Raw genomic sequence first — 14,193 nt, 5'->3', positions numbered from 1 at the left:
GGAGCTGAATTCCGTTACCATAGCAATGCTCACGTGAAAGATACCAAAATAAAAGCACATTATCTGAGCTGTAGTTCCTGTAGGTACAGGTAACTTTACCCAGTTAGCTTTACAATGTCCATTGCTTTATTTCCAGCTCACCCAGTATGGCCACCACCACGTCGTCCCTCAAAATCTCGATTGAACCCCTGGAAATGAAGTAGAGGGCAGTGAGAATGTCCCCGCTGTGCACCAGGGTGTCACCCGGCGGCGCGTGGGTCGTCCTGAATCGCATGGCCAGAGCTCGCAGGCAGCCTTTGTTGGCGCCCCGAAAAGCTTTGCAGTTCTGCAGCAAGCTGCGGTGCAGATGGAGGCAGATGTCGGCTTGCAGGCATTCAGGAAAACCCTTCAAAACCTGCAAAACAACCAAACAGCAGGAACATTTTGTCAATTCCTCACTTTAAATTAGCTTGTTACGTCATCCTCTGAAGCGCATCATCACTAGAAAGTGGGTCAACAACTTCAATAAAGAAGCCACACAATTAACCTCCTGATGTGCAGTGCATCACCGCTGCTTTACAGAAAGCAAATTGGTAAAGTTATAAGGAACATTCCTGGTGCAGAGGACAAACACTGGAGAACTGGGTCAACACAGAACTTTGCAAACACCCTGTGTCAAAGTCAATGCAGCACATGAACAGTAAAAAATCACTCCAAGGAAAGCAGGAACTGCAACAGATGGTAATGTGATGCATAATTTTTACCAAAACATGTCCTTATATGAGCTACAGCTTCCAAGGAAAACTTTGTGTTTTTGCCTTCAATTGAAATTTAAATTTCTGTCTTGTTTTTTTCACGAGTGGCGTGTTTTTATTTGACATTTTTCTTCTTTTTGTCTTGTATATTGAAAAGTAAAAAAAAACAAAAAACAATAAAACATCCCATTCAGGTGAAGCAGTGTAAAAAATAAAAGGTTCTCCAATTCAACAAACACCAACAAACAAAGTAGTTCGTAAAATTGAACTTTATCACACTAGATAAACTGTTTGAAAACCAAAATGATAACTTATTGGTGAATATTTTTACAAAAACGGATCACATACTTCACATATATTAATAACATTTCATGAACTTCCTGCTAAACCCTGAGCTCTGCTCTGACATGAGGCTGTTGCTGGTTTTTGGGGCTTTAAAATCACTCACAGCGTTCATGTCGATGCCGTTGGTGTAGGACCAGGCGTGCTGGAAATACTCCTCCAGTCTCTGTCTGAGGCCTCCTGGGATCTGGTGGAAGCGGATGAACTCTTTGACCCGCAGCATCTGAGTGTGGTACCGGGCCGTGCCAGAGTACAGCCGCTGAATGATGGCCGACACGTTCCCAAAGATGCTGGCGTACATCAGAGCTGAAAGGCGAAATCCTTTGTTTGTAGATGATTAAAATAAATGCCATCTGGTGTCAGTCCTGTTAAAAATCTGCTAAAATGTCTGAGGATGTTTTTCAGAAGGTCAGAAGCACCGCTAATCTAGAAAACCTTTAAGTATTAAAAGGAAAACATGAAATTTGGGTTGGTTTAAAATTGTCAGATAACACAGTCAGGATTTTAGCAGTTACTTTTGGGAAATTTCCAGCAAATTACCTTAATAGAACTATAAATGTGATGCATGATGCTTTCCTGAACAGGTTAGGATAGAAATATGGTCTACACAAATCACGTTCATCATGTTTTTTACACAAAATCATTCTTAGGTCATGAGATTTTATTCTGCTCAGGCTGGTTACGCCACGCAACTCAACGTTTACACTCACACTTGGAAATGGTTGCAAACACATGTGCAGCTTTACAGCAGTACATCTGTGAAAAGCAGAAGTGGAGTCTCCTGCACAACCAGCAAGAATGGAGCAAGTGGTTTCTGGATGGTAAGTCAAAAACAAAACATTTGTTTTTTGACGTAGTAAATTTCCGCCAAAAAACTTAGAAATTACTGAGTTTGAAAAGTTGAAAGTTTGCGAGAAAAACCTCAGAAATTTTCAGATTAATCTTAGAATTTTTTATAGAAAAAAATTTAACATTTTGTAGTTTTAAAAGTCAAAAATTGGCAAGAAAAAAAATTACATTTTCAGATTAATCTTAGAATTTTTTATAGAAAAAAATTTAACATTTCGTAGTTTTAAAAGTCAAAAATTGGCAAGAAAAAAAAAGGGACATTTTTAGATCAACCTCAGAAATTTTCCAAAACACAAAACTTGGAAATTCTAAAGTCAAAGATTTTCCACTTTTAGAAATTTTCAGAGTATCAAAAGTTGAACATTTTGGAATTTTGAAACTCAAAGAACATTTCTGAGATTAATCTCAAAATTTCTGAGTTTTTTCTAGCAAATTTTGAACTTCACAAACTGTTTATTTCTAGAAATTTCTGGGATTTTTTGGTGGAGATGTCTAAAATGTAGCTACAATCAGAGGACGGTTGGGTATCTGAACATTGTACTCAAGTAAGAGCAGCACAAGTAGTGACATTTTTACTCAAGTAAACGTTAAAAGTATCAATCCAAGAAATTACTCAAGTAAGAATGAAAAAGTATTTGGAAAAAATTCTACTCAGGTATTGAGTAACTGATCGAATTATCAATCATTTAAATATTTATAAATTACATCATCAGATGAACCAAAATATAAAGTTTGAAGAAATTTTGGTATTTTAAGACCTAAAATGACAATAATTCATATAACTAACAAAATACAATAAAACCAGGGAAGAGAAAATGTTTCCAAATCAGCTTCTTTCAATAAAAAAAACTTATGAAACTTTAACAAAAACTGCAGGTCAGTGTCTGTTTCTGGTGAATCTTTGGTTAAAACATGTTTGTTTTTCATTCAGTAGGTAAAAAATACAGAAGTTTTACTCAACTAAGAGTAGAAATACTTCAAAATAAAATTACTCAAGTAAAAATACTCCTAAAAGTAAATTTTTTCAACAAAGTTACTCAAGTAAATGTAATTGAGTAAACTTAACTAGTTAGTTCTCTCAAGTGTTTGTTTTTCTAAATGTTTCCACTTTACTCACAGCCGATGAGCATGACGCAGATGGAGAAGATCTTCTCCGGGTTGGTGTTGGGCGAGACGTTGCCGAAGCCCACGCTGGTCAGGCTGCTGAAGGTGAAATATAACGCCGTGACGTACTTGTCTTGAATGGACGGGCCGGAGCTCCTGTCGCTGCTGTTGTAGTGTTTCCCTATCTGGTCGGCCAGGTTGTCCAGCCAGCCGATCTTCATGCCGCCGATGCGTTCAGAGCCGGTGCGCTCCACGTTGCCGATGGCGTACCAGATGCAGGCCAGCCAGTGGGCGATGAGCGCGAACGTACACATGAGGAGGAACAGAACCGCCGCTCCGTACTCGGAGTAGCGATCTAACTTCCTGGCAACTCGCACCAGCCTCAGCAGTCTGGCCGTCTTCAGAAGTCCAATCAGAGTAGTTTGGGTCTGCGGCTCCGTCTGCAGGGGTGAGAGGTCATGTCAGCGTTAAAGCAATCTGCTTTGCTAACAGACACCTATTTGTATCATGAACGTTACATTTTGAAGAGGAAGGTGCTCAAATAAAAAAAAAGGCCACAAATGAATCTTTTTCAAATCTAATAAAATTGGTGTCAAATTTTTGTGCTACAAAGATTTTTATTTGTGTCACTATCATCTCAAAGATGCTAATAAGAAAAAACGTTTCCAGACATCATTATCAATATTTTTAAAGCAAAAGCAGCAAAATCTTTACTGCACAAACGGTGCAACTACGTCACTTAATCATTCGAGGCGCCATGATGGATGTCGGAAGTGAGGGACGGAGTATTGAACAGAGCAGCTGAAGTAGTTTTTTCCAGTTTATTCCTGGCTCCTGTTTGAGTCGACCTCATTTGTCTGTGAATGTTACACATCTGGTTGGGCCTCACAGACGGCGGTATTTATAAAAACTGGACACAGCTAGCTTAGAAACCGACCCGTACCTCCTCCCTCACTACGTGTTGATCAAATTACCGACTTTGCCTGAATTCACACCACATGATTTATATTAATATGTCATGAACAGAGTTTCCCCTTAAACCGGAGCAGCATCAAAAACGTACAGAAGACGAGATGCTAACCAGTTTTTCCATACATGCTAGGCTACATGACGGCACTGTCTCCATGGTTACTAATGGTTTGACACACCTTCCCCATAATGCGACATTTGATTGCATCTTACTAATCAGACTTATAAACTATATGAACATTAATTTTCTCATCTTATATAAAATGTTCGCTGCAAATCTGCGAATACACTGAGTTACGATTGACGGTCTTTCCTCATTAAAAGTTAAACATTAAAATGACAATTTTGTTTTGCACCCTTTGTTTGTTTCCTTGATCATATTTAAAATGAAACCAACTAAATAAAAGCGATATTACGATACCAGCAAGTTTTACAAGCGAATCGGTTGTTTTGACGTCCGTCTTAGCGGAGTGGGTGGAGTGCTAGAAACTACACAGCCAACAAAAATGGCAGCCAAGTAAAGTAGTTTCCTCTCACCTCTTGTGACCCAGAACGCGATATGAGCAGATCGAACGGGATGGCGGCGACTATATCGATCAGGAACCAGCCCTTGAAGTAGTGCTGCGCGATGCGGCCCGGGTGGCTGACCACCTCGTCGTTGCTGTTGACGTAGGTGGTCCTGAAGTTGATGAGGATGTCCACGATGAACATGACGTCCACCACGAGGTCCACCACGTTCAGCGGGTTGCAGGTGTAGCCGCAGGAGCCTGGGTCATCTTCCGCCTCGTTGAGAAGGAAGGCGGCAGAGTAGGGGGTGAAGATGGCCGTGTAGATGACCAGCAGCAGGATGACCCAGTCCCAGACGGCCTTGAAGGGGCTGTAGTGGAGGATCGTCCACTTGTGGATGCGTGGGGCCTGGAGCTTGTACTCAGGCAGCACGTCGGCGCCGAGGGACAACACCTAAAAAAGACGTTTTTATCCGTTTATTGACTGTTCCGTCACAGTTCAAAGTTTTTGATTGAGGCAGATCATTTAAAGGGTTTCTAGTTAATAAGAATTAAGAAGAAAAGATACAAGCAAACAGCACCGGTTGTATCACATGACATGTCTTTAAGGGTAATTTACTAGGCTTCCTCTTCTATGGACTATACAACTATTCTTTGCATAAAATCCTTCTTTGACATTCTTAAAATATCTAAATCTGCTCAGTTCTGCCTGTTTTGAGCTACTTTCAGGATGAGCTGTTTTAGGGCCTCTTGTCACTTTAAGTCCAAATAAGTTGCTGCTAGCCACGGCCCCCAACTCAACGTTTACACGCACGTGAAAATGGCTGCAAACAGATGCACAACTATACAACCGAACATCTTTGAAAAGCAGAAGCGGAGCCTCTTGCACGACCGATAAAAATGCAGCAAGCGTTTTTTTAAACGGTAAGTCAACAACAAAACGTTTGTCTTTTCCAGCAGCCGTTGTACAGCGGTAAAACCAGCTGTACCAGAAGTTCTGGAGCTCCGCTGGGGTTGCTAGGCAACGGGCTGGAGCTCCGCGGAGGCTGACCTGTTATGCAAAATGTGGCTTTTGCATAATAGGTCCCCTTTGATAACACAGTCAGTCAGGAGTGAGTGAGATCCAACTGACCGGTACGACAACGAGATCCTTGGCGGCCCGGTTCTCATGCTGCCGCTGACAACAGGAACGAACCAGCATCGCCTTCCAGCAGAAATCAGCCCCCAAACTGTTCCCTCACCTGCCTGAGTGCAACGTTTTAACCCTCCCTCCCCGTTCCGGTGCCGGACATGTGACAGCTCCAGCCAGCGTTCTGGTCAATCGTGGACCCGGGTAAGTGCTGGTATCGACTGGGTTCCCATATGGAGAGCTGAGATTAGTTGCTCTATGAAAACAGTGGAGTTGGGTTTGTTTGGCGATTATCAGTGCAGATGAGAAAAGCTTCTTGTTGATGCACCGTTTCTCTCGTCTTCGTTCAGGCGAGGATAATTAGCAGCAGGAACAGCTGGATTTGTGCAACGAGCACAGCTGCAGAGACTCTTTAACCCAGTTTCACCAAATGTTCTGGGACAAGTATCATCTAACTGCACTTTGCCATGGCTTGCAAAAATTATTTATATTATATTCTCATAATTGAACAAAAAATTCTCACAGTTTGGACCTAATACTTCATCATACAACTAAAAACACTTTTTGTAATGTCTAACTTAAAAAAAATAAAATAAAGTATGAACATTTTTTATTTGTTCTTCTGGGCATTTTACACCTGGATTAAATTGCATAGACTGTTTACTGTTCTACACTGGATTTTATTTAGAGGTTTCAACTTAAATGGGGGTGAATAATACATATGCACACCACACTTTTCAGTACATGTTAAAAAAATTAATAAATCTTTCTCTGCCAGTTGAAATGGAAACAACCAGAAATAGTACAGCAAATAGCTTCTCAAGGCCCAGAACATGCAGAAAGGTCTCTAAATATGTACTTGGCCATATTAGGCAGAAAGAAAAAAATCAAGGAGAAGTAAAACCCTGGCAGGGAATAATCAGGAGTCTATTATTAAAGAGAGAGTTGCTTTCTTTTGCTCCAGCTCCATAAATCTTTACACAAATCCAGTGGGAAAAGGCAGAGATCCTCACATGCAACATGAGCGCTCACTCTGATGACAATATAAACACGCGAGGAAAGGTTCACTCATCCAAAAAATTTTATGCTATTGACTTTGTGCACCACTCTGTTTCATAATGGAGAGCAGGGAACAGGTTTGCATGCAACGCAGCATGTTAGCTTAAGCAAAGTTTATGAATCTACTGAGTGGAATATCCAACATGTGTCGTTTTTAGAAGATATACAGAAGTAATTTAGGATAAAACTCAGATTCTGAGTGAAATTACGATCAACTTATTTGATCAGTTCATCTTTTTTAAGTGAATGTAAAGTAAATAAGCTGCAGATTCTGTCAACAGTGTTTACAAAAACCTATTTGAACAGAATCGAGCTGTAAAATTCGACACTGACTGCGTTAGAGAAGGTCACCGAGAAGGCAAACAAATACAGCACACAGAAGAAATGGCAATGTTCAAACAGGAGTTTGGAGCTAGCGAAGACAAAACCCTAAAAAAGTACTTACAGGTTGAAGTTTCTGCTTAAAGCTCATGATGGCGCACACCAGAAAGGAAAGAAAGGAGAAAACTAAAAAGATGTTTTTAAAAAGAGAGAGGTAGGAAGTTCTGTGTTGGCGTGTTTGTGTCTGACTCCCCTCTGTTGCCTCGCTCTTCCTCCCCGTTCGGAGCCCTGCCCTCGACCAGAGATCCGCGTTCTGCATAAAAAAATCATCCACCGACTCCCTGGATCCCGCTGGCGTTTAAAAACCGAGAACTAAAAACCAACAAGTCAACGAGTGAACCTTTCTGTTTTACGATCTGCCTGGGAAATAACTATATAAATATTTACATGAGGGATTTTTTTTTTTATGTGTTGTGCTGCGATCAATAAAACATCAATAGCTGGCTGTTACAGTTAAATAACCCAGAAACAAGGTTATGTTTAACAGTGACATGCCTTCTGGCCGTTTTTAAATGCCATCCGCACTTCAAAAACACAAAATATAACCAAGTATTTTTGTCTAGTTTCTACTGAAAACATTGTAGTACACTTAAAATAAGACAAAACTAAGTTAAAATGAATTCTGGGAGCTTGTTTTAAGTAAATAATGCCTTAATATTGATAAAAAAGTGAATTATTTCACTTACAACAAAACAATTTTCCCTTATTAGAAAGTAGAACAGAAAAATACCATAAAATACCATAAGATGCAGTTAACATTTGAATCTGTAATATTTTAAAACTGAACAAAGTACACTGCAAAAACACAAAACCTCAGTGAATGTTTGTCTAGATTATAGTGCAAATATCTTATTACATTTAAAATAAGACAAAATTAACTTGTAAGTAACTTTTCAGCAAGAAATAGGAACTTTTATTAAATGATCTCTTAAGATTGACTAGAAAAAGTAAAATGTCTTTATAAGTGGAACTAGTACTTTTTAAATCAATTAAGGAAATATTTACAAAAAAACAACAAAGTTACTCATAAATTAGTTTAGTCTTATTTCAAGTGTGTTAAGACATTTTCTCTAGAAACTGGACTAAAAATACATGAAGATTTTGTGATTTTGCAGTTTAGAAACCTGGACAATTATTCTTAAAATTTCAGAATAAAACGATTAAAATCAAATATGACTTTAAACTGAACAATAAGAAAGCATCCATCTGAAAAAAGTGAGATCTATTATATAGCAACAGTCAGGCTTTTTATAACATAATTTCACCATTAAGAGAGTTTTAGAAGTAAAACAACAAAGAACATCACAGACAGAACTGGTAATATAAAAATCCAAATCAATTTATAATACTGATTTCCCCTAATTGCACTCTTGCACTGTTGCAACCCTGTTTAAAGCCAGAGGGCGCCATAAAAACACGGATTTTCACACGCGCGCACACACACACACACACACACACACACACACACACACACACACACACACACACACACACACACACACACACACACACACACACACACACACACACACACACACACGCCTGCGCCTGGTTTTCTCTTAACTCGTCTTTAACGAGCTGAAGCTCAATCAGTCACACTGTGTTATCTGCACAGACTAATCAATACGGACAAAGATCAATGATCACTTTCATTTCTCTTTCTTTTTTTGGGAAGGTGTCAAGTCAAAATCCAATCAGAAAAATTTAATTATGAAACAAAAACACAAGTAAGAGCAGAAAGGTGATAAAAAAAATCCCTAAAAGTAGAAAAAAAATAATAATCCAATCATTTCACCTTTGAAATCTAATCAAAAACCGTTTCTATTTTTATTTTTAACTCAGAATCAACCAACTCAGAATCAACCTTTCTCTGGAAATTCATAAAAACAACATTGTAAAAAACCTGCAGGCTGCTTCTGGGGTGCAGCTTTGCACGAACACCCGCTGACCTCCATTTCCATTAGCTACAGAGGCCAAGGTCAACGGCAGCGTCAAGCCTCTGAATGCCGCTCGATAGCCGCACAGCGGCGGCCCGTTTCTCTTTTTTCTCCCTCGCTTTCATAACTGCATCTCACCAGGACCCCGTTTTACTCCCACAGACAGTCTGTGAGCCCGGCTCACCCTCCCACTCTCCACATGCAGCCTCACAGACTCAGCACCATCCTCAGCGCCTTCCTGCCACTAAAACACACCTGATGCAAGAGGTAAGAAACTGCCACATCATGGCTAAGGAAACTTTTTTTTCTCCGGCGTTGATAAAATCTGTAGGCAGCCGACGAGCAACTGAAGAAAACGACAGGAATGTAAAGACACTTTTAAGGAAAACAGAAAATCTGTTGTATTTGTTAAAAATGCAAATTCAGATTCAGATATTTAATTGTGACGCAACATAACTGGTATCTAGTTAAACAAATAATCTATAAAAACTATGAGAACTGTTCAGTGGTGGTACACTGCAAAAACACAAAATCTTACCAAGTATTTTTTACCTAATTTATAGTGTAAATAATTTAGTACATGAAATAATACAGACCTGATTCACAAGTAACTTTTCAGAAAATATCAATATTGATGAAAAAACAACATTACTTACAGATTATTTAGCTTTTTTTCCATGTTAAAAGTGAAATAATCTGTCGGTGAAACTAGTAATTTTTCCATCAGTATTAAGGAATCATTGACTCAAAACAAGCTCCTACATCTTCATAAAAAGTTACTCGTTTGTTAGTTTGATCAAATTTAAAGATATTTGCACAAGAAACTAGAGCAAATACTGTGGAGTTTTGTGTTTTTGCAGTGAAAACCTGGTTATTATTCCTGAGAAGAGTTTAATTGCTGGCAAGAAAAAAAACAATATTTGTTTTTATTCATACTATAAACTAGTGTAATCTTCATTTCCATAAAATAAAAGTTCTGATATAAATCTAAAGAGTTTTAAATGATGTACTGATTTTAAGGGGTTCTTCAAATATACACTGCAAAAACATAAAATCTTACCAAATAAACACATAACCTATAAAACTATTCATAAGTAGTGAAAATTGTCCAGTAGTTCAAAGCAAAAACACAAAATCTTCTAGTATAAACATCTTAGTACACTTGAAATAACACAAAAATAACTTACAAGTGACTTTTCAGCCAAACAGCAGCTTATTTTAAGCAAATAATTCCTTAATATTTATGAAAAAGTACTAGTACATGTCTCGTTATAAGTGAAATAATCTGCCAGTGAACTTAAACTTTTAAAAAAAATCAATATTAAAGGAATTATTTACTTAAACAAAGTCTTACTTCAAGGGTACTAATATATTTTCACTTGGACCTAGGCAAAAATATTTGATAAAACTTTAGTTTTTTCAAGTGTTTTCTAAAAACTGCCAGCCTGATAGAACATATTTCTTCCTAAGGAGAGTGAAGCTTCAGGAAGTCGGTGTTTGGTCTGTCGGCAAGCGACATTTTGATGTGATAAACAATTCAACAGCCCACATTAAAAAAAACAACAGACAAACAGGCACCGCTGAGCCGAGCTAACAGCAGAGAAACACTTCTTAATCAAGACGTTAGCGGAGTGGAGATAACGAGTCGAACTCTCTGCCAAGCATTTCAGGAGACCTTCTGTTGGTGCTGTCACTTTTTCCACAGCCACATTGCATCCTCGCTGCAGTGAGTCAGAGCCGGCTGTCAATATCACACTCTGGGTGAGGAAGTGAGATCTCACTGCCGTCGCAGCAGCGGCAGCAGCGCTCACCCGCAACTCCGGCGCATATGGTGACATCAAAGTGCAAATGGGATGCAAATTTATGAGCAGTTTATGATCAGCAGGTGGATTGTTTGAGATTACAAGAGGAGGAAAAAATAGCTCTGGAGCTGAAATGCTTGGTGAAATCAATTATCCAGTAGTTCTAAAAGTAAAGAAATCAGAATGAAAGATTTGTAAAGGTGACCTCGATCAAGTCAGGACAGGTTTATGGGCGATACAAAACATGTTCATTACATTTTTATTTAGATAAAATCTTATATTGTAGGATTTTATTCTGCTCAGTTCAGAATGAGATGTTTTAGGGCCTCCTGTCACTTTAAATCCAAATTAGCTGCTGCTGGCCACGCCCCCCTACTCAATGTTTACACTCACGTGAAAATGGCTGCAAACAGGTGCATAATTACACAACGAGGCATGTTTGAAAAGCAGAAGTAGGGCCTCCTGAACAACCAGCCAGATATACATAATTTGGGTTGAATTAAAAATTTTAGATAGGGCAACATAATGCTGGTTTTTTTTTTGGCACTAACAGATGTTAAAGACCTTAGCGGTTACTGTTGGAATTTTCCAGCAATTTACCTTCATGAAACTATAAATGTCGCCTGTTATGCTTCCTTGGACAGTTTATGAGCTACACAAAAGATGTTGGTCACATTTTTTACACAAAACAACTCTTAGTTAATGAGATTTTAATCTGGTTCGGCTGGCCACGCCCTCCCCAACTCAACATTTACTCTCGCCCATGAATATGGCTGCAAACAGATGCGCAATTATATAACTGTTCCTGTTTGAAAAGCAGAAGTGGAGCCTCCTGTACATCCAACATAAATACAGAAAGGGGGTTCTGGATGGTCAAGTCAACAACAAAACACTTGTCTGTTCCAGCAGCCATTGTACAGCACATAAAGCAGTACAACTTGGGTTGCTAGGCAACGGGAGGAATTCCGCTGGGGTTGCTAGGTAACGGGCAGGGCTTCTCTGGGGTTACTAGGTGAGGGTCAGTGCCTGCTGATTTGTGAAGTTACATTCAGGAGGGTTTTTTTTAAACTGCTTGTTTTCCAGACTCCAAAAAAATTAATCTACTGCCAAAAAAAGGTCTGAGTGTTTTATTCTTAAACACTTCGGTTGCCTTTAGCTGCAGCTGAGACCCAGTGATCCTAAACAGAACCTCAGTTTGTCTGTGGCTACAGCAGGAAAAAAGTGAAAGTTCTGCAAGTTCATCTAATAGTTCCACTTTAAATCAGATTTAACAGTTTTCTTTACTCATAACTTTTTTTTCTCAGTGTTGCACTTCCTGTGTTGTCAGGAAAGGTGAGCATCAGTACAGCTTGGAGTGATAACAAGAAGCTGAATTTGTTCTGTAGAGAACGTTACACCTCAGGTGAGATGATTATTTCACACGTTCACCCTGTGACTGCTTTATTTCACACGTTCACCCTGTGACTGCTGATGTCTTTGGGTGTGTTCAGGAAACCAGAGGAATATGCCATTTATAGATGAAAAGTCCCAACTAATCATCAGCAGAGATGATTATTATTTAACAAACCAAAGTGAAACTGAATATTATGACTGTCAACAGAAAATGCTCTTTGGAAAAACTGAAAAGAACCAAATTTGAAACGATAATCAGTTTCTGAACAGCTAAAAATCTTTGGACAAAAACAGATCAATGCATGGAACCCAAAGCAACCAGAGCTGCAACTAACAATTATTTTAGTAAACAATTATTACTATTATTCTGATGATTAATCGATTAATCAGATTTTAAGACAGACACATTCTGCAGATTTTTCATTTAACCATTTAAGTCTTTTTATACATTAAAATTTCATCAAAATATGCAAATAATTAAATAAATTTTTTAAATAAGAAAGCAAACATTTAATTGCTTAAAATGTAATAACAGCATTTCTTTAGTGAACTCAGAAAAAACTGCTACAAAAATACTTTTGACATTAACATATGTAATGCTCAGCTCAGCTCTTTCATGAAGAGTTCAAGATGGGACATATTTACAGACAAACATATTCATTTTTCATATTTCTTTTATTTAATTACTACTGTGTTCTTTCAACAAATCCTCCAGTAAACAATTAATCGATTACTAAATTAGTTGACGTTTATTTCAACAATCAACAAGAAACAAAAACATATCAGTTCTCCTTTTCTGCGGCGTTTCCAAACAAAAAGAAGAAGACAGATCTCACCTGCGTGACCTGAGTGACCTTTTCAGTGACGTTCTGGGTTCGGTCTTTGACCTTGCTGGGCGCAATGATTTCAATCTCAGTAGGCGAAGGCGGTCTGAGTCGGTCTGAGCCGAAGGTGAGGGTGACCTGCGGGATGCGTCCGATGGTTCTGTGTCTGATAAGATCCGAGTCGGAGGTGGAGTTCAAAGCGCTGGGCTTCAAGTCTGCAGCGAAAAGCAAACATCAGCAAAGACGACACAGAAATAAAACTAATGTCATTTATTTTTATCAATAACACTTTGACCTCTTATGCTTCCTTAACAGGTTAGGAAACGTTCATGGGCCACACGAAACGTTCATTACATTTTTTGCACAAAATCATTCTGAGATAATGAGATTTTAGTCTGCTCAGTTTCAGATTGAGCTGTTACAGTTATGCAACTGTACATCTTTAAAAAGCAGAAGTGGAGCCTCCTGCACAATCAACAAAAATGCAACAGGTGTTTTATAGAATCCAGTAGGAGGTTTCTCAATAGTAAGTAAACAACAAAACATTTTAATGCAAAAACACAAAAGTATTTGTGGTCGAGTTTAGTGCAAATATCTTAGTATATTTGAAATAAGACAAAACAAACTTTTTCAGCAAGACGTAGGAGCTTGTTTTAAGTCAGGAATTCCTTAATATTGAAAAAAGTACAAGTTCCTCTGGCACATGATTTCACTTGTAATATGAGGAATAATCTGCTGATGGAACTAACTCTTTTTCATAAACATTAAGGAATTACTGACTTGAAGAAATCTCCTATATCTTGCTGATAAGTTACTTTTATCTTATTTCATGTTTTCTAAGATATTTGCACTAGAAATTAAACTAAAAATACTTGGTAAAATTTTTGGGCTTTTGTCTTTTCCTGCAGCCATTGTACTGAGCATACAGCGGTAAAACCAGCTGACTAAATGTGCTGGAACTCAGCTTTGGTTGCTAGGTGACGGGCGGAATTCTGCTGGGGTTGCTAGGTAACAAGCTGGGCTTTTCTGGGTTTCTAGGTGAGGGGCAGTGCCCGCAGATTTGTAATGTTGCTTTAATAAACATGAATTTATTGCCAAAAATTGGCTCGATGGCTTTTTTTGAATTAATATAAGTTACAACAACATTTAATTTCCCTTTGAGATC

The 14,193-nt window shown here is 38.5% G+C and overlaps 1 protein-coding gene across 4 annotated transcripts in view; it reads right to left on the bottom strand.

Annotated features, from left to right (window-relative positions):
* Positions 1 to 14,193, bottom strand: part of kcnh6a (potassium voltage-gated channel, subfamily H (eag-related), member 6a) — a 36,925-nt gene that overhangs the window by 10,405 nt on the left and 12,327 nt on the right. For all 4 annotated transcript variants that reach the window (XM_081610258.1, XM_008416314.3, XM_008416313.3 and 1 more), the window contains 5 exons: positions 13,041 to 13,243; positions 4,536 to 4,958; positions 3,043 to 3,469; positions 1,183 to 1,382; positions 142 to 394 (listed from right to left, as the gene is read on the bottom strand). In XM_081610258.1, the coding sequence (XP_081466384.1) occupies positions 142 to 394; positions 1,183 to 1,382; positions 3,043 to 3,469; positions 4,536 to 4,958; positions 13,041 to 13,243 (1,506 nt within the window). The remainder of the gene's footprint in view (positions 1 to 141; positions 395 to 1,182; positions 1,383 to 3,042; positions 3,470 to 4,535; positions 4,959 to 13,040; positions 13,244 to 14,193) is intronic.

This window comes from Poecilia reticulata, chromosome 8 (genome assembly GCF_904066995.2).
Source record: "Poecilia reticulata chromosome 8, P_reticulata-male-v2, whole genome shotgun sequence".
Lineage (NCBI taxonomy): Eukaryota > Metazoa > Chordata > Actinopteri > Cyprinodontiformes > Poeciliidae > Poecilia > Poecilia reticulata.
Note: the sequence above shows the minus strand (reverse complement) of the source record. Positions and strands in the feature narration are given on the sequence as shown.